The sequence below is a fragment of the Charadrius vociferus genome, unplaced genomic scaffold, assembly GCF_000708025.1.
Source record: "Charadrius vociferus isolate BGI_N301 unplaced genomic scaffold, ASM70802v2 scaffold366, whole genome shotgun sequence".
NCBI lineage: Eukaryota > Metazoa > Chordata > Aves > Charadriiformes > Charadriidae > Charadrius > Charadrius vociferus.
This window is the reverse complement of record NW_009648900.1, coordinates 139,413-160,940: the sequence shown is the minus strand read 5'-3', so window position 1 is coordinate 160,940 and position 21,528 is coordinate 139,413. Positions and strand designations below refer to the sequence as shown.

The 21,528-nt window shown below is 37.0% G+C and overlaps 1 protein-coding gene across 1 annotated transcript in view; it reads left to right on the top strand.

Moving 5' to 3' along the window:
- The window catches only part of SKAP2 (src kinase associated phosphoprotein 2), a 120,318-nt gene extending 99,719 nt beyond the window's left edge, over nucleotides 1–20,599 (top strand). Inside the window, exons 11-14 of the mRNA XM_009887188.1 lie at nucleotides 3,397–3,465; nucleotides 10,082–10,194; nucleotides 19,706–19,807; nucleotides 20,212–20,599. Of these exons, the coding sequence (XP_009885490.1) occupies nucleotides 3,397–3,465; nucleotides 10,082–10,194; nucleotides 19,706–19,798 (275 nt within the window). The 3' untranslated portion in view covers nucleotides 19,799–19,807; nucleotides 20,212–20,599. The remainder of the gene's footprint in view (nucleotides 1–3,396; nucleotides 3,466–10,081; nucleotides 10,195–19,705; nucleotides 19,808–20,211) is intronic.
- The last annotated feature ends 929 nt before the right edge of the window (nucleotides 20,600–21,528 follow it).

Here is a 21,528-nt window from a genome sequence, read left to right as displayed (position 1 = left end):
ATACCACATTCCATTGAAGGAATGCACTATTCAAGCCAAACTCTTATCCATTTTATGCTCAAGTAGTCTGATTCTGTGTCCCCCCCCCTTAAGAAAAAGAAATTGGAAGAAAAAAAATCAATGGATTCAGCTAGTGTAGAATTCATTGTTCACTTTTAAAATTGTGTGGATGGTAGAATCATCTGTGATTGGGTGGTGATTTTTTCTGTTTTTTTTTTCTTCAGACTGCAAATTACATAAATAAATTATTTTCAACAGCTTTCATGGACTAACTGAAAAAGCCCTTAACAAATATAGTTATTTCCTTGTTGCATTGGCACCACAGGAATTTTGTAGGTTGTTTGCCATTAGAGTCTCTGAGTACCAGTGGTGTATGGAAAATAACCTGTACCTCAAAGGTTCTTTGGATCTACAGCTCTGGAAGACTTCACTGGTTTGATTAGTCTCATTTTGACTTGGTGAGAAGGTGGAGAAGAATATTTTTTCACTGCAGTGGTAGTGATGGTATGAGGAAGAGATCCAGAGGAAACATTGTACCAGATTATTTTAAAGGTCTATATGACTCCTCTTACACACTATCTTAATAATACAGAAGGACTTCTTCTGCATTTTTTATTTTATTTTTTCAACTTTTGACTGTATTCCATGTTGCAATACAAACTTTAGTATGTCACATCTGGCTCTAGCTGTAATTCCTGAGGTAACTGAGGTTGCTGTGTTTAAAGGACATCATCTCCCGCACAGAGTTATTGCTTCAGGACGTAATACCAAAAAATACTAGTAAGAACTGCAGGTTCTTTTTTACCATCCTAGGCCAAGCCTATTACATCTGCTCCACCGTGAGCACGACTGCATTAGCAAGTAGCGTGGACTATTTGCAACAGATTCATAAAGCACAAGCTTGTGCCGAGGACCTGATGTTTGCACTGTGCATGTTTCAGAAGGGTTTTCTTGTGGAGTCACTTTAGTCTGGTTCCATGGGCTGAATGCCCATTAGCAGCTGGACCATGTTCAGTGTGCTCTGGAGTGCCTCTTCCAGTCTAATTGCACCTGAAAGTTTGTCCTGTCTGTGACAGCTCTGTAGTGTAAAACAAAGTGTGATAAGTGGGGATAGTTGGGATCCAAACCAGTATGCTAATATGGACAGCCTTTGTTTGAATTTGGTACCTTTTCAGTATTCAAAGAACGTTGGTTCTGATGTTTTGTCATCTTCAGGTATGGATCTGGTGAACTCTTATGTCTAAGAAATACATTTTTCAGGAAGGGGAATGCATACGTTCTAAATTTTTCCGTGAAACCACAATGCAATCTACATGTATTCAACAGTACCTTATGAAAAAAAATCTCTTCAAACCTCCTCTGCTGTTTTACTTCAGTTGAAACGCCCTCTACTAAAGTCAGTCCTCAGTTTAAGCTAGTCTGATGACCGTGACAGTGATAAAGTTAAAATCCACAGTACATTCAACGCATCAGTTGATGTAGGTCCAAGCATTGAGTAACATGTAATATCAACGTTTATTTAATCAACGTATAATACTCTGTGTGTTGGATGAAATTAGGTTGTTCTGGGAAATGAGAGCAGTCCTAGAAAGTGTCTGTCAATGGGATAATACTACCTGTGAGTGGTGTAATAGTGGTAGGGAAACCACAGAATGACAGTGCCTCCTAGTGCTCCGCACAGCACATAGGGATGTATTTTTGCCATTTATGCTCCAAATGTGAGTGCTTAAAATAAACAAATGACTATACTTGGAAATGTGCAATGAGTGTTATGCCAAGTGGGGGAACACATTTGAATCCAGTAAATAGTTTAGTGTTTTGTATTGTACCGCAGCTTCAGATTTTCCTGATTCTAGTGGGGTTTTTTTCTTTCTTTTTTTTTTTCCTTGGCTTAAATAATAGTATATATTCATCTCAACCAGATTTTTAGCTAGTCGAGAGCCAGAGAGCAAAAACTCTTGCTGGCTTAGTAGGGCAGAATTTCAAAACTCTTTATAGAGTGAGTCTCATGATGTAATTCTAATATTTGTAGGACTGCGTATATAGGTTAGCAGCAATTATGCATACTCATTTCAGCAGGTCTACTCTTGTGCTTTAAACATCTGCTTTAATGTTTGCAGGAACAGTCTTGTGGATAGATTAAATTTTTACAAGGCTAAAACTCCTTTGAACTGTTGATATAAAATTCACTTTGTCAAAGTAGATAGGCAATTACATAAAAGTTGCACGATAAGGAACATTTTAAGAGCTGTGAGTTCTGTATCTGTTAGTCTGTCATTAATAAAATATCAAAATTAGTTGCTGAAATGTGTGCCTTAAAAAAAAAAGCATGAGTATCTGTATAAGATGTGATGAGTAGCAAAGCCAAATAGTTTAAATGTATTAAAAGTCCAGTTCTTGTTTGAGAAGTGGGTTTATGAATATACTATTTCCTCATTCAGTACAGCAGCTTTGTCAGTTTTGATATACTGTAAAGGCCAAGATAAATCTGTTTCTACTTTCTTATGAATCTAAAGAAAGAATACAGCTAAAAAACCTCATAGTTTATTCCCTTTTTTGCCTCATCAACAGAATTGTTGACTGTGAAATGTGAAGAGCAGATCTTATGTCCCTGTACTGAGTGGAGTGTGGATTTACTGAAGTGAGGGTGTGGGCATGAGGGAGTTCCCCGTCTGTGCGAGACAAGGAGTATGGAGCACATCTTTCGAAATTGCCTCTGGGGATTTCAGAGTGATGCAGGCCTGCTAGCCAGAAAACATGCTTCAGAGCTGATCACTGCGAGGCTTTCTCTTTTCTTGTCTCCCAAACTTGCACTAAGTTATTTGATACGGTCTGGCTTGCTTAAAACCATGGTCAGGCGCAGCGGGCAGGAGCACTGAATGCACAGCATCTGTAGTGGCTGTGTTGCCATCATGCAGGTGTCCAGCTAGTGTGTGTCTCTGACAGTGTTGAAGGTAAGATGTCCTCTGCCTTCTCTGCATACATCTGTTAAGAACTTCTGAATTCTTGCGTGGGCTGGGGATACTTTTTCAATCCTTGGTTTCCTTTTCTTCATCCTGGCAAGAAATGCACGTAGCAGAATAGGATCCTCATTCTAATTGTCTCGGAATGACTGAAAAACAGCAGAACTGCAGCTCTATATTACCACATTCAGAGCAGAGTGAAAAGGGAAACAGATGTTCACAATTGAGATTTTGAAAGAAAGCTCTTGGAGTGTTTGGATGGGTGGGGGAAACCACAGAAATAACAACGTTCCAACTTCTGTACAAATGCAAAATAGTAAACAGGGCTTATGATCTGGAACTGTAGAGTGTGGCTTTCAGAACGATGTGGGCTGTAATTCCTGTCAGCTGAAGTGTCCCTTCAGAGTTTCATTTGCCGTTATGTGTTTTGCAGAAGAACGTGTTCCTTCAAAGGCTGAAGTGCCAAGAAAACTGAGCCAGAAGAAAGTTACCACTGTTTCAGGTAATTAAAATCTTTCCTCTTTATTTTGTGTATGCGCTTTCTTTTTACCTTCATTTTCTTGTCTCTTCCCTTTGCTGTTTTAAAATAATGTTTTTATAGCTCTGTAAAGCTGTCTTTTTCACCTGGGTATTTGATGGCAGCAAAACTGCTTAGCACCACTTAGGATGCATGAAAACCACTTGAGAAGGATTTATAAAGTAAGCCAATTTATACAAGGTATTCCTTCCTGAATTACTTTGTAATGACTCAATTAGCTTTCATTTCTGCACAAAGGAGATTTAGTTGCATAAATTAGCTTATCATCATTGAGGAAGTGTCACTGCTAAAGGACAGTTTATAGATACAACATGCAGTTGCTGTCAAACCTATAAGAATGTAATATAGACATCTGTGTATACTTTGTGCTTGAGCAGAACAGACTTCTGCCATTCAGAGACTAACAGGGGACAACAAGTTGCCCAAGGGACTGGCAATGTAGACGTCTCTGAAAAGGTCAACTTGACACAGGCTCTGACAATCGACCCAAAGCTCTGTCTTCTTTGATAAAAATCAGATAAACTTAAGACCACTAATTGATCTGCAGCCTGTTTAAATGTTGGCCATGCATATCTTCATTGCATATGATTACCGCAGAAAGCAAATGAATTGGGTAAGAAATGCCAGAGTCCAGTGACAGCAGCATAAAAATTGGAAAAGGACACAAATGCCCAGAAAGGCTGTGAAGGATATTCTCTCAGCTTTAGCTTGGCAAGCTGCCCTTGTGCTAATTATCTCTGGGACTGGAAAAATAACTGCAAACACCATGTAAAGTCACATGGCCAGACAACTTTTCTTGACAGAAAGGTATTTCCAGTTATGCTTAAAAACAAGATATATATGTGCTTCAAGGGCACAGACCTTTAGATAAACTATTGGTGATTTGACACAGCAAGTAGAGAAGACTTGCTTCTTATCAGACCTTACACCTTTTTGAGATCTGCTTCATTGTAACTGTGACCTGCACTGACATGCAATCTGGCTCTCCTTCCCCCATCGTACATAATACACATAATTCTTTCAGGGCTGTCAAGGAAAGGGTGGGCAAGAAGAGTTCCTTTAGGAAGTCGCTCTGCAGTGTTCTTCCTGTTGCAACATGTGGAGAGGAAACAGAGGCCTGATTTCCTGACCCGTACAGGAAAGCAGGAACAGGTTGCTGTGAGGAGTTTTGGGTTGCTTTTCTTGGAAAGGAAACAAGAGCCAAGTCATCAGATGCTGTTAGCATTGTGCTCTGCTAAAAACATGTGTAAAACAACATGACTCATTACAGTCTTAATATTTAGTACTCATTTAGACATTACCATAATTATAAGAGTGTTTTGTCATAATGGAGCGTGGGGTCAATCCAATTATAAAGTTGCCTACAGCATTTTTTTTTCACTAATGTATCTTCTTGAAGTTCTAAATGGTCTTACTTTTAAGAAATCAAAACCTTAGCACCTTCATTTCTGAAAAGTTTCTACTGCTATGAGAACAGCCTTATCAGTCTTACCTAGTATTTGTGTAATGTCCTTGAAAATACCATAACAGTTCTCCCCAGATATCAGATTCATTTCAAGCAATAATTTTCTGATCTGATCTTACTTAGTTAACTGTTTAACACTGGAAATTTGTTTGACTTTTAGGGCTGAGTTGACATGAGTATTTCTGATAGGTGTCACATCATAAATATCTAACCTGACTCAACAGTATTTCATGATTTTCCACACAAACAGCACATACGTTCTTAAATTTAATTGATTGCCTAGCTTTACTAAATCTGAATTTCATAGAAAATATTCAGCAAATTGCGTATGAGCTCAGCCTGATAAGTGCAAAAAACCCTTTCTTTTTTCCTACTCTTTTCTTACCTTAACTTATCTCTACTTCAATTAATGTGCAGACTTGAGTTCTGTTTCTTCCTGGATGCTGACTGTTGATGCTGGATAGCTTTACATTAATTGCTAGTGACCTAATTATTAAAAAATACCAAAGCATTGAAGAGTTTCAGTTATATTATATGGCTTGCTGGGTCTTTTTTGCTACCACTATCTACCTGTTATCATTTCCACAATCACTGTTTCAGTAAGTGTCATGTTCTGTGCTGTCTCAGTGTAAATACCTTGATTTTAGAGTAACTAAGTAATGACAGGAGAAGGAAAGTGAGAAAGATTATACTGAACAGATTGGGCCAGATTAGAAGTTGAGTCCAAATAAAGACAGTATAATTATTTTGCCCTTATTTCATAAGGGCAAAATCCATTTTTCTGGCATGTGGGAAAAAGGGCAAGTAAATTAGTTACGGGCATTCTTTGCAGTTTAGGACATCATCAGAACAAATAACTGTGTTCTTTAACAGGGTATTTCTCATCTGGGCATTGAGACTAAACACTGAGAGTCTAAATCGCTTGCGTAAGACAGTCATTCTGGTAGCATTAATTTTGAACTTCACCTGTCTTTCCATCTTCAGGCCTTCAGTATGGTATATATTTAGCACATCATTGCCAAAAGGAGATAGAGTAATGTTCCAGAAGTTCACCTCTTTCAAGTATTAAGTAGTCCAGACTAGTAATCTTCAAATCTGATGCTATAAACTTTTGAAGAATCTGATCAAGAGGTGAGGAATATGAAACAGAATGGCAAGCTGTTTAATATACTGGGCAGTGGACCACGGTGGTGAAAGGAAAACCTACACACATGTTTCTTCATTCCACAAGCAATGCATAAGTGTAAGCAGATGATAGAACTGGTAGCTCTAAGTCACTACTGTAGTAAGTGACTAACTTACTATGCCATCAATGTTAAAATGGAAGATTGGTGAAAATCAGGCACCGTCGCTTTTTTTTTTTAATGTTTTAAGTAGTGCATTTCCTTACTTAATGTGTAATTCCTGTTTTTGTTTTGGTCAGTTTAGTTTTCTGCCAGGCTTGTGCACAGAAATGGCAAGTGCCAGAACTGGCACAAGGGAGAGGGCAGGAATGGAGGAGCCGGCAGTTTGATTGTCTCAGGCAGCAATGGGACAGCACGCTTAAATCCCTCTGAAAGATGTACTCTTAATCTGTTTTTCCAGGTTTTGTTTTTTTCTGTCTATTGAGGCTGTTAGAATAGTCTTGTATTTTTTTTTTCCCCCTGGGTAATCCATGGGCATTCTTAAGATTTAAACAGTCTACGATATTTGAAGTGTATGCTTGAGTGATATACTTGTCAGATTTTTTTTACGTGAACTGTTCACCTTTCTTTCTTCAAGCATGTATTGTCAGGTGCCAGTATTTTTTAGTGAAATAAGGATCTGACCCTGCTGGCAGGAAGGCTGGCAGCTGTTGCTGTTTGATCTGTCAAATAAACTCTGAAATGTTTTCATCAGTATATTGGACAAAAATATGTTGTTCCTATTACTGTTACTGGAAAAACAGAGATGGCAGAAGAAAACCATGAGGAATTCTTTGTGGAAGAGTTTTGGAAACTCTTGTGTAGTTGTTCATCCAGATTGCTGTCCTGGAATGAAAGAAGTATTTCCTGGAGAAACAACCTATCCAAAGTCCTGCTCAACCATTTCTTGTGATTGGTAATATTAAAAGCAGTGGGTAGGTAAAACCAAACTGCTTTCTACCCTCTCCTATGCATTTTAATTTATTTTTTTTAAAATCACATTTCACTCATATTTACGGCCTAAGTGACCATGCCTTTGAAATACAACAGACTTTAGTTTGGCAATTATGTCATCATAGTAGTTTTAAGGCACAAAACATTTCACAGTGTATAAGAATAGAGTGTAATTGTGACAGAGTAATGCCAGCAAATCAATACCTTTTGAATTTGAACTCTAATGGGCACATAAGTTCTGGATGCTAAATCCACCAGCTGTTTTCAAGTATTACATGTGTTTAAGAAGCTCATATAATTTCATTTCCTTATAAACACCAAATTCCTTTACCCAGGTCTCCTTGTTTTGTTTTATTCAGTTCTTCAGAGGCAATCAAATCAAATTTGGCAGGGTCCTCTGTAACTGAAAGAGGGACTGAAGTAAGAAAGAATGGGCTTGTGTTTTGCAGAGGTTTTTGAAGCTTTTTTTTTTTGTTCTACTTCTGTGTTTGTGATGCACTGTGAATCATTTTATGAATCATTTTGCCCTTTAAATGGTTCTGAAGTTAAAGTTACAATTGGCTTGTATGCGTGTATAGTTGCATTTAAAAAATTTGGAGAAACTTGAGCTGGTAGATGTGAGAGTAGATTTCGAATTTGAGATTAAAACTTGTTGGAAGACCAGCATAGTTGTTCACAGACTTACACTGGCACTTTCTCTCCCTATTTTTCATTTCTGTGCTCCTGGTATATTGGTATGTGTTTTTCCAAGAAATGTGGCTTTCTGATTTAAACATCTCTGATGTTGAATTCACCAATGAGGGCACAGAGTCTTTGGGCAACATCTTCACTGTTGCAATAAGCTTATTTTAAAATGCATCTTTTCCACTGTTGTTGTGTTATTAGTTGATTTGCTTTCCCACTTAAAGTCTTAAATAATTGCTCATGATGAACATATAGACATGTCTTACCGGCTGTGGGATCTCTTCTGTTGCTGATGTTCCCCGTGTAACTCCCATTAGCATTAACAGGAGTTACTTCAGGCACATAAAGGTAAGAACAGACCGCAAAGTAATAGAAGTCAGTGAGAAAAGTCATGATTCATTTCAGTGCAATTCTAAAGAAATAAAAGTCCTGGTTAATGTATTTTAAACCAAACGAATAAGACAACCGCTGAAAGATTTGAAAGGTGAGATATACCAAAATAGTTCTTTTCATTTTTTCTCACGTGGGCTTACATTATCTTTTACAAGATAGAGCTGGGAACTGTGATCAGTGCAGTACCAAAAGACTGAGGAGAGATTCTGATTTAATATCTATCACAAATTAAGTTGGCGCTAACCTGTGTTACTGTTTATAATTGTCTAATGCTAAATTGGTGAATAATGAGTTGACAAATAGGAAGGCCCAAAACTGGGAGGTGCAACATTTCAAACTGATTTTGCCTTCCTCTTGAAATTATTCTGTCTATGCATTTTACAATAACCAGATCTCTTATTTCTGAATGGTCGGGAGTTTTTATGTATGTATGTATTGCTGCTTTTGGTGTGCTGACATAAGAATTTGTGCACTGGTAGTCAGAACGCCCCCTAGTGCTATATAGCAAGTGGTAGTTACTAATCACCAGTTTATGAAAAATTAAACAGTGGTTAACTTGCACAGCAGCTTTTAAATTCAAGGTTGTGAATATTTAGATTTATGACAGTATTGCCATCAAAACAAGATAGCACAGAACACAGACTGAAATGGATAAATAGAAAAACTGTTCTTGCTCCTGCCGAGAGTATTAAAATTAAAATCTAAGTATTTGTCAAAATAGGGAAAACCACAAGTTGAATACTGCTTGATTTCTTTAGGGCACAACACTTTCTCGCGCTTGATACTTGATATTTTAGCAGGATTTTTTCAGTAATAAAGTGAACCAATCATGATTAAATTGTAAACTATAAATAATGGTGTAGAGTGCTAACGACATGCAAATGTAACTGGTATATGTTGGAATAACCAGCAAGCCTGCTGTTCAAGGATCATATAACAAAACTAAGATGACAGCCTTGATCCAGCCAGTTCAGTGATATTTATGTTATCAGAATGAGAAGATAGCTTTCCAGTGATGTAAATTATTAGTACATATACATTCTGTCTGGTTAGTGTATACATAATGTAACTGGTCATCTTAGTGGTATTGCTTACATTCTTTTTGCATTAACTCATCACACTCCATTCTCATGGAATTAAAAACAGGAAATAGTTTGCAGTGTAACAGAAGCACCCAGTGTATTTAACCGTGTGTAAGCGCTGTGTTTCAATAGATGTACTCTGTATTGTAAGTGTATGACAAAGCATTTATTACTGTGTTATTGCCGTATTACAGAGCAAAGAGTGCTAAATAATCAATCAGTTAATGGTCTGTATGGCAGCTTGAACACAGCACATCCATTGTGCTTATGCTGTGAGAGGGATGAGTTTATGACTGTAGTGTAGTTGCATGTTTAGCCAGAGCTTAATGTCCTAAACTGGAGCTGACACAAATATTTTTAAAATGCAGCTTCAGCAACAGTTTCCAAGTTCTCCGATATTTCAGAAGGAACAATCAAGGATTATCTCAAAGGTTCTCAGAGAAGTTATTTAGTTTTGTTGGAACAGAAGAGGGAGGGGGAGCATATCACAAAATACTTACTTTGGCTTCCTTTCACAGATTATTATTTTGCCAGTTTCAAGTTGAGATACAAATACGGCTTGCTGGAAGTATATGAGTAGAGGAAAAGTAGCTGCTTTAAGTTGCAGCTGGAAAATGCTTTGAAAACCTGTGGCTACATGTCTTTAAGTGATAGAACTTGCCAGTGAAGGCACATTAAACTTGTCTTCCACTTGCTTTTGTGGTATGAAGGAGCAGTTTCTACAAAGAGGAGTAAGAAATGTGTGCTAATAAATTGCTTTGTAGTATCTGGAGATGTAAAGAGTAACTTTAGTCCCTCAGTCTTTATCCTTTTGTAATTAGATGCTGTTTTCTTTGCAGATAGCAAAAATACCGATTATGCCAATTTCTATCAAGGTTTGTGGGACTGCACAGGAGATGTACCTGATGAATTGACATTTAAACGTGGTGATGTTATCTACATTCTCAGCAAGGTACGGGATGCTACTGGGGCTACATAGTTGTAAAAAGAGAGCCATGGCAGAAGGGCACATTCCCACAGTTCTATGGGGGGAAATTGGCACTCCCTTTCAGATCCTTTGTTTGCAATCAGATATTCACTGCAATTACTTATTTTGTCAAATGAACTATAATCACATTTAAAACATAGCTGTATAACAGGAATTAACTTGAAAGCATGTTTATTTACTTGTTAAATCTTGGCTACCATTTGTTAACTGATTTAACGGGAGACAATGTGCTTTCTGCTTGTAAAAGTTAACCTTGTAGAATTTTAAATTATCTTGTATGTTATGTTTTTGTTTCCTGTTTTATATTCCTGACTGTGCTGATTCTGACTTTTGGGGCATCTTGCTAGAGAAGATGGTTTGTTTTCTTGAACTATGCTTTCATCTTTGTATGTATATTGTAATTGTTCTGACAGCTCAGATTCCAAATTTGTTTGCTCTGACAGATTTGGACAATTTTTAATTTACTGTTTTCCTATTTGCAAAGCCAATGATAAATATAATTCCTCTCATCTAAAGCGTTGATAAGCAGTATAAGCATGATTTTTTTTTTTTAATTTAATGCTGGTTAATTTTCTTTTTTTTCCTTAACAACCTCTCTTTCCCCAACAAAACCAAAATCTCCCCTAAAGTGTATATCTCATGGTCTGTTGAAGTCTACTTCTGAACAATTCATCAAAGGCAATTTCTCGTTTCCCCACATATGAGAAAAAAAAGCCGAGCTTTTCAAGTTCTCATTGAAAAAAAACACCTTTTAAAATATATGTAGAATATATATCTCAGATGTAATTGCTATTTGGTACAATTAATGCCAAATGTATTGTAGGTCATTCAAATATACATGTAGGTACGTGAAAGCTAGAGGCATCTGTTTGTCTTAGTTTCAAACTTTTCAGTTTTGTCATAATTGCTTTAAATCTTCCGCGATAACTTTAACTGCAATGTTTCTGGATAATAAATGTAACAGCTTCTGCTTAAATAAATTTAAGATTTATGGATAGAAAGATAGTCCTATATAAAAACATAGAAGATATATTATTAATGGTAACGTGACCATGTATGTCTTTTGAGGTATTTCATTGTCACTTAAATTAATAACTGAATTGCATTACTAAAGGCAAAATAACACTCTTGGATTCGGCAGACTTTCAAGCAGTTATACAGTACTGAAGAATGGTACTAATTTAAAATAACCACCTCTTTCCCCTCTCCCTCCCCCCAAAAAGCCCATGAACAAACGGATCCCAGTGTACGAGTTTCGAGTTTTGCCTCTTTGTGGGTTGTGGTGTTCTAGTATGGTATGGGGACTATAAAAATCTTAATCTTCAGCTTGTAGGTGAAAAAATAATTTGCTACTCCTTCCCCAAAAGAGTGAGAAATTTAATTTAAAAAATAGAGCAGAATAGAAAAACAGTAGCTTAAGCTGTCCTCTGTATATCAACTGTCTTGTGGTCATGCCGTGATTAATCCGTAATCGGTCCTTGAAACAGGCTTGCTGCTTCTCCAGATATATAGAGCCTCTCTCTTTGGGAATGATTTCTACTCCAAAATACAGCCCAGAAAATTCAGCCCTGTTTCACTTAAAGATTGTTACAGCTTTTTCAGAAAAATGAGTGCTGGCCACTACTGTCAGCTCTGAATTTAGGGTCCTTGGAGGGGAAAGTGCCAGACAATTATCCATCTTAACACTCCACTTGATTCAGTTTCAAGGTCTGATCATTTATGAGCTCTTTGTCTGGTAAGTGAAAATATAACCAAAGGAAAAGTGAACCTAACCATCCTGAAGTGGGTCAAGACTTTTCTTCAAAAAATATTTCCTAATCCACTATATTAATACTTGGATTTTGTGGCAGTCGGCAGGAATCCTTGGCAATTTTTTTATTTTTTCACACCATCTAGTGGTTGAAAATGAGAGATGCAGGTACTGACAGGAGGCGATGTGTATGGAACCAAAATGGTGTCATAAATTCAGCTTCAGCTTGAACCTAGCTATGGCTTTATTGCCTTTCTATCATATGTCAGCCAGGTATCAACATTACTCTTGAAAATCACATTTTGCTGATGAGGAAGTAAATACGGGTATAGCAGTATTATAGTGGGAAGGGTGAAGCATTAACAAAATATCGAGCATATTTGTGCAACATGTAATAGTTCTTTGTTTTACATTGAAATATAAATGGTATAGCTTCCTCTGAGGAATGTGATGATAGATGTTTGTCTCTCTCAGCAGTAGCTATGCCAAAGCAATATATTTTTACCTGATTTTCACATACCTTTATAGAAATTAGGGGAAAAGTGACTATTTTGTTTTCAAGAATTTAGATCATTAGTACAACAGAAGTTATTAGCAACTAGTTTAGCAAATTTGGGCATTGATATAATTTAAATAAAGCAAGAGGAGCAATATGTTACACATAAGTTTCTAGTGAATGCCTTTCAGAAGAATGAGCAAGGTTTCAGTTTGGCAACGTTTACTTCCTAAAATAGCTAAGCATTATGCAAAGACAAATCCCCCATAATTTGCTTTAAACTGAACATCAAAATTCAGTGTTAGTGCAATGAGCATGATTTGTGTGCTTACGCTCTGATAATACAAATGCCTATGCCCAACTACTGTAAGGACTGTAGAAAAGCACGTTTTCCTTGTTTTAGAGGTGCATTCCAAACTGTTTTAGCTGTTATCTAAATATTTATGCCTGTTGTGGCTTTTGTGTGGCAGCGGTCCTATGAGCTCTTACAAAAAATTCCCCAAACTTTTTTCTAGGTTTTCCTACATTTGAGAGTTTCCTTCAAAAGTTGAGTTTTTAATCTGAGCAGAATTAACAGAACTGTTGCAATAGCACTTGTTAGCTTTTCTTTATTTAAAAAGATAGTTAATTTTTCAGTTTAATTGATGAATGTATCTGTACAGATAAACTCATACAATTATCATTTTGATCTATAATATTCCTGGATATTCAAGTGGCTTTTATAATGTAGGCTACGAATCATGTGAACTTTCAGAAAACCACATGCCCCTCTCCTGCTATGCAGTAGAAAACACTTTATAGCTCTACTGATAGAGGGACTCATTAATAAGATTTCTTAGTTAATATTGACTTTTTAGTTAATATTGACTATTAGAAATGCAATACTTAGGCATCCTGTTTTATAAAAGGATGATTGCTCTTAACTCCTGCTCATTTATGGGCTTGCCTTTGCTTTCAAGACCATATGATAAATGGGGAAACAAACCCTGAGATAACAATCCTTTTTATAAATCTTCCATAGCTCTTACTCAAGAAATCAATTTCCAGAAACAAAGGGAACTGTGAGTGGAGGTAGCCCTATTTTTTGTTTTTTAATTTTGGTATGTACAAATTATGCAAGTGCAGCACTTGCAGTATTTGTTTGTTTGCTTTAGGTGCATGCTTTGTGTTGGGAAATGCCATGGTTTCATCAGCCAAATGCAAATAATAATGGAAATTTACTTAGATGTTAGCAGGCTTAGTAGCAGATGTTAGCTTAGTAGAATTACTGACATTTCTTAACTTTTAAGCTAATTTAATTCCCATCTCGTTTATATTTATATTTGCATTAAACAACAAATAATACTTGAAAATCAGAAATTATATCTCAAACTGGAATTCTCCTTCCCTGTTATTATTTCAGTACATGCCAATGCAATATAATGCTGCTCACTCTGGTATTTATGATTCATGGAAATCTCATCTATGACTTAACCCTTTGGTCTCAAATTTTTCAGGAAAGTAGAGTATTAACTTGGTATCTAGATTACCCTTTATTCAGTGGTTGTACATTTCTAGTGTGGCAGATTTTTGTTCTTTCAATACAAGAAATGTGTATTAAAATGCTCACATGTCAACCTGTATTTTTTGCTTAGTGAAAAGCCAAACAAAGAAATCTCCATAGCTCAGATTACTGTTTATGAAATAAAGTGCAACTTAACAGTGCAGCTGTTTCATGATCAGTGTGAGCTTTTGGTACGTTGTCTGTATAATCTTTATAAAATTTATTTATTCAGTATTTTTTTCAAAAAGAGCTGAAAGGCATACTAAAATCTTGAGGGTTTTTTTTTTTTTTTGTCAGGCTGTTTTCTGACTGATCCTACCGAGATCCATATTAACATTAATTTCACTTTCCATGACCATACTGCCTACGTCTACCTTAGCAAACAGGCAGTACCAATAGGAGCAGATTTGCAGAGTGAAACACAGTCCTGAGGCCCCGGTATTTATACTGTGCATTTTCAAAGGGGTTTGATGTCCGAAGAGATCTAGTCTGGTTTTGTGGAATGAGAACACATTAGTGGTTGGAGCATGCTCAAGTGCCTCTTCCATTTTGCTTTCATCTAAAAGAACTGTAGTGTGTGTGCTCTGAGATTGACGGCTCTGCAAAGTGAGCCAAGGTGTGGAAAGCGGGAGCACTGGGAGATTCACTTCAGCGGGACGCTTCTTATCCAAATGAAAACGCAATACTAAGTTGCACATTTCATTCTGGCTTGTTTAGGTATATTCCTTATAGCAAAAAGAAAAAAAAAAAAAAAAAAAGAGATACATGGCCAAACATAAGAGCAAAGTCCTTCAACTGGAAGGTGCAGTCACTGCAAAGTGACTTTAGCTATCTTGGTTTGCATACTGATAAAGTGTAACCATTTACCTACCTGAGTTGAAAAAATTTTGGCATTGTGTTGTCTAATGGAAACTGAAATGGTCCTTCTGTCATTCCAGGGTGTTTTCAGGCGCCAGTTTTGGTTCAGACTTCAGTCTGCTTACCCTGATTTGTATTGGAACTCTTTAATTGGTGTCTATTTTGTCTCATGTCATTGCAGGAAATAAAACCTAATAATGCAACCATACAATAAATCTGAGGCTTATATTCTTAAAGATGACCATTTTATTGCTGTCTTAAAACAACTCTACTACCTGTGAAGAAGTCTCATTCAGTTACCGAAAACATTTGTCATTTACTGCTTTTTAGAGAAAATGCTGTTCTGTGCCAAAAATGCTCCCTGGTCGATAGTGTATCATTCAGCAATTACACCAAAGGAAGTTCTAAAATTTTTTAGCTGGTCTGAATCTCCTGGATGAATTAGAGGTGTTTTAAAATATTATCTTGCCAAAATTGCCCCCCAGGATGTTCTTTGAAAAAAATTTCTCCCTGCTTCCCGCACATCTTTAGCTTGATAGGAGAGGCTGCTTATTTTAAGCCCAAACAAGGCTATAGATACCTTTTGCTTTTTGGTTTTTAAGTTTGCAGATCTTCAGCCTGTAAGTTACTATTACTTATAGTGCCACTGGAAGAGGGCAGGAGAAATATCTTGAGTTCACACACTTCAGTTGTGTTTTTTTAAAATACAACTCCATTGTTTTCTTCAAGGCATTGAAACACAATGATGATTTTCAGCAACTCTTTTTAAAAAACAAAACAAATTAAAAAAACCCACCCCACAGACACACAAAAACCCATACCATATGTATTGAACAATAGGGACTAATTGCCCAAGGACCAGATGTTCTCAACTTTTGCTGAAGTCAGTAGAAGTTAATACGGTGCAAAGCATCTGGAGATCCTCATTTACACAGAGGCTCTGTTCTAAAGGTAGAGACCATTTTGGAAATCCCCTTGCATATAAAACTTTTTCTCTTCTTGCATATCTTCTATATAGTACAAAAATCTCGGATTTAAAAGATATCAGTGAAAAACAGGTAGTGTATTTCTACCTACTGTGTTTTCCCCAAGTGCAAAAGCTTCTATGATGAGTGCCTCATGGAGTCAGGGGTACATGCGCATTGGTGGGATGGGGACGAGGAGAAGCATCTACTCACAGTGTGTTCAGTTGAGAGCATTTAAGGAGCCTGTAAACCCTGATGGGATTTCTCCCCCCACCCCCAGCTATCACAGCACGCTGTATGGAGAGTGTTTTGCCAGCATGTTAAATGTTAAGTCATAACCTGTTCCTTGCTGCCCTGTGAAATTACTTCACTTTGGTTAATAAATTTCTGCTGGGGGAAAAAAAAAAATCCACTCTATGACAGTGAAAACACAGAAGTAGCTTAGAAAGCATTAAGTCATTTGTTAAGGCGTTTGTTTCATGTTATTTGGCATAATATATTCCCCTGCCCCGGTGCTTGTGTCCCGGGGGTGGCGGTGGCCCCTTCCTCCCCCCGTCCCTGCCCGGTATCGCCCGGTGTGGCAAATGTGCTCCCAGTCACATGGCAGAGCGCCGGCCGCACACTTGTGCATTCTCCTCATCGCAGGGCGGCTGGATCTCCCCTGCCCCCCTCTCCTATCCCTCTCTTTGCCTTGGAGCAATTCATTTTGCAGTTATTGAATTTCTTCGGAGAGTTATTTTCATACAGCGAGCATCACAGCACCTCTGGATCTTGATAGCATTTCTACATAAGGAGAAAGAAGCTTTGTGTTAGTAATTACCTAACATTGTCAGGAGCTGACTGCAGGCCTCTTTCTAGTGATAACAGAATAACCACATAATGTAGCTTTATAGCACATGATTAATAGAAAATAATTACACATCCTACAAAGGGATGCAATATTTCTTATAAATTGACTACAATGGTTTCCTGTAGATTAAAGGACTCTTCATTATTTTATCAGTCCTTCTGAAGTATAGTCGCTTGCCTATGTTAGCAGTGATGTTAAGAGCTGAATGCAGTGAGGGATACCAGATGGTAAACCCAGTGGTACCTGAGATCTGAAGCTGACGCTTGCAGAAGCACCGTGCTTCCCGACTCTTAAAAATTCACATAAAACTCCTCACTGTATTCATGTCCTTCTGCGTATTAGTCATTATTTCCCACAAATGTGGGGTTTGGACTTTTATTCTACACATCCTAAGCAGCAGTAATAGACATACGGACCTTACAACAGCAGTGTATTAATTAAATTATATTGCTGTGAAGGAGTTCATGTGATAACGTTGATAGAAACAATACATCAATTTGGACTTTATATGTGACTTCAAGAAAGGACTGGGGGACACTGCTTATCTGCCTGACTAGTAAACACTCTTTTGTGGTACTGAGGACAGAAAGGAGTGGTTAGGAGTTTGAAGAGAAATGTCTGTACTTTAATCAGTTTAAAAGGGAGTGCTATCTAATTATTCCAAAACCTGCGATTAAAGTTTTATATTCTTGGTAGCCAGGTATCTGCATTGTATTTTTGTTCAGACTTCTATAGACTGCAGATAGTTTAATTGGGATTCATGTTGCTCTTGAGACCCATGCAAAGAATAGTAATGTAAAGTAAAAGCTTCTGTGTTGCAATATTGTCTGTATGGTATAATGGTTGCAGTGAATCCTTAAATTAGTTTACTAGTCTGTTACATCAACATTCATTTCATCTTCTCACTTAGCTTCATGCCAGAGCAGTAAGTGGTGTATTAGTAAGTAGCAAAAACCAGAAAGTTTTCAAAACAGCAGCATGTTTTAATTTTAATTTGAGGTATCTGAATTGTTTCTTTAAAAACAATTGTTTCTAAGTTCATGTAGTGTTGCTAAGTGGAACTTTTTCAATGGATAATGTAGTCCACAGGCTTTTTCTACGCCATTTGTCATACGCAATTTAATGACCGCTTAGCTAAGCCACTTCCCTCATTTCATGTATTGTTTGTTTTTTTGGCCGATGTCTAGCAAAACTTGCTTAATCACTCTTGTCAGTCACTTCACGAGTTCCATGTAACAGCTTAAAATCTTTTGTTGCTTTCTCTTGGAGAGATTTATTGCTGAGATTCCAGTAGCATACGTGAGTACTGCTCCTTTCAGCAATTTCCCACTTCAGTCTAGAAATCCAGTTTGTATATTTAACCAGTGTATTTTGAGATAAAACATAGATTTTTAAACAGACTGCTACGGAACACAATAAACTTCAGTGTCAGGGTATTATTTAGCCTTTAAGGATTCGGGGTGTGATGTGTATCCCCATGGGAAAGGTTATGAGCTGTTCTTAACTTCTGTGGAGAGCAGTTTGCACTGAAGATGAGGTTCAGGTACCCCTAGACTTTCAGACCAGACCCGACCCATCCCCAGCAGTCTGTTCTGCAGTGGAAGGGGGAAGAAGGTGGAATTACTTTTGCAGCTTTCTCATTTGTGTGTTCACATCATAAATGAAGGTTTTCCTGCTGCTTTTTATGTGGGTTTTCTTTAAATCACACATCCTGCAGTATTTTATGGATAGTAGGATAGAATCTTGTGTGTGTGCCTGCATGCGAGCGTGTTAAAAAAAGAAAAAAAGGCAAAAAAGTTAAAAAAAAATAATAAAATCCTGGGCCCACATGAAAGTAGGCCATCAATAGGGCTTCATCGTAGTTAAGCACAGGGAGAGCTGAGTACGCTGAGCACCTCATAGGACCCTAGAGAACTCTCGACCAGGCCAAATATGCCAGCAGCAAATCATTATAGCTCGGGCTCTAATGAAACTCCATTAACCCTTAAGCTCCACTTGACTATTTATAGCTGAAAAACTTTATCTACAGTCAAAATAATAGCTTCATCTCAGTAGGACCATTAATTCAAAATCCTACAGCCTTTTGCTTTTCTCATCAGAAGAAGAGCGTAGCAGGAAGCAGATGTTGCTTATCACAGATATCTGTGTATTTTGTATTTTCCATGTTTGTTCCAAAGTAATTTCTATCTTACTAATCATTCCATTTTGAATGGGGTCTCTGTTTTAATAATGCTTCATTTGTAACTCAATATATGTGTGTGTGCGCAATTTCAGCTGTTACAATTTATTGAACCGCTGTTAGGATTGATCTTAAAATATTTACCTCATAGGAAAAAAATTAAATTTGGATCCCACAATACTCTTACTTGGTATTGCTTTTGGAAGATATTATTTCTTTAAACTATTATAATTCATTTTGTTTCATATTTATCTCACTAAACCTAAACAAATTTCAAACAAAAGTACATTAGTCATCTGTCAGACATATGAGATCTGCCGTAGAATTTTCTGCAAGCCTAAAGCAATAGTAGACTTTGTCCGTAGAAAGAGATTATGTATTAGATATATAGTGTTCCCTTCACATTTGAGCAAAGTAGTATTTAAAATAAGTTGATTGTAAGTTTCTTAAGAGTTTAGCCTTGTGATACTGAAAGAATCCCTGTTGATTTTTGTATGTCAACATTGTGCTATTAGATTTTAGTTACAAAGGTACGATTTCTGTATTTGTGACAAATACAGGATGGACAGATCAGCTATAGTTCGTAGGTGTTATAGGGAAGTGTGGCCATAATTAAGAAATTTTCCTGAGTATGCCTGGCCTTTTTAAAATTTAACTTCTATCTTTGCCTAACTCTGCATGTGAGTGCCTCTAACAAAAAGATATAATGTTTTAATTTTCAGTTGAAATGATTATAACTGTATATAAGAGAAAGCATCCATAAGGAGTTGCATACAAAACTCTATTGCATTTATATCAGACTAAAGGTTAATATTGCATATTGTTTTCAATTAGGAGTACAATAGATTTGGCTGGTGGGTAGGAGAAATGAAGGGAACCATTGGCTTGGTGCCTAAAGCCTACATAATGGAGATGTATGATATTTGAGAGGCCTGGGTAAGTACATTTTAATCCAATCTTCTGTAATGGCTTATGTGTTCCCTTGTTCTCTGTTTCATAAGTATTTCTTTCCTGGAACCTTTGTAGGAGTCCTGTTAACATAAAGATGATGGCAAAATATATTGAAGGTTCAATTAAAGCACTTTTTCTGGGATTCTGTATGAAATATTAAACCACCGTGTACAAAAGATGATGTATTTTATGGCTATGTTCCTTTTCCAGATTTTTTTTTTTTGTAAAATAAAATTGGTGTGCTTTCTAGTCAGTTTTGTTACTTAAGTAATATGTATGTATCTGTGCAGAAAGCTGTGGAAGGGGATAGATATTTGGACTGGGTTTGATATGCATGTTTGAGGTTTTTTGGTTAATGATGAACTTTCAACTTCCTTCTCCCTAATCAGGAGAAATCTGCACTTGAAATCAAGAGTGGTGTGCAGCTGCAGTTTACAGACCCGGCCTCTGGAAGAAGATTCTGCTGTACACGTTTTGTGGTTTCAGCGAATGTAGTCAGATCGTTGCCTTGTGTATATTAAACATTAAAAACTGTAATTGATCATAATTCTGCGGAAATGTTCTTCTTAGCCACTTTTTATAGAATTGTAACGCTAGGAAATGAAATAGATGGGAATTAACATATGGGGCACAAGCAGCCAAATAGTGGCTGTTGCTCTTTCCTTAAGCAGCATTTTGTATAACTATAGGTTTGTGTTCTTGCAGGGAATTTGGCTATGTTTTCCTGTTCTGCAGTTTTTGAAAAATTAAGCTGAACTTGGAAAGTAGAAAACTATTAATCAGTTCATGCATGCACTAACCTTTTAATGATCATTGTACATTTTGTGCCGTTTCCTAGGAAAATCAAGAGAAATTTATGTGTAATATTGCAAGTCTTTGGGGTATTCTTTTTCCAAATGTTTTTGTATTATGTTTTAGCCAGTGATTTATTTTTCTTATATATTTAGTATTGTTATTGTTTTGTTACCACAAAATGAAGGTTTGGCTCTTTTGCTGATGTGAGAAATCTGCCTGTGTGGTAATGCTGCCCTGATGCCATTCTGACTTGGAGATGTGAATTATGTGAAAATTTGCAAAAAGATAATATATGAAACCACACAATTTTTGCTAAGTCAACATGAGCTAAATGGCAGGTAAGAATGATTTTGTTTTGTCCGTGGTGGTGTGAAATACTTTATCGGTACCTTACAGATACTTTCAGAGAGTCAAATCTGGGTACCTTGTTGGTATGAGGAATTTGTGATACAAAGTATGCAACAGACATCTTCAGCTCTATGTGTGTTAATAACGGCTACCCGCAGTCTTAGTTTTAAATCCAGAACTTTGTGGCTAAAAGCAGCAGTTCAAACATAAAGAAGTACACTAAAATACTCACACTGTGGACAAGGGGTTGGGCAGAGTTAATACTTTAAATCCTCTTGTTTTGGCGATGTGCTTTGCTATTAGGAGGCAAGATCAACTTTTTTTTGAATCCTCCCACACACTTGATTTGTGAGACCCTTAATCTGCCAAAGAGGCAGGTCAAGCCAGTCTGCGAATTGCTGAGCCTGTGCAGGTCCCCTCGTAGCTGCTCGTGCTGTTTACGCTTCAGGCGGGCCCTGGAAGCACTGTGGGTTAAAAGGTAACGTTAGTCTGAACGGGGAATTAGATCCTCTCAGTAAAGTAAGATGTTGTGCCTTACATTAGCTAATGTATGATACTTGATG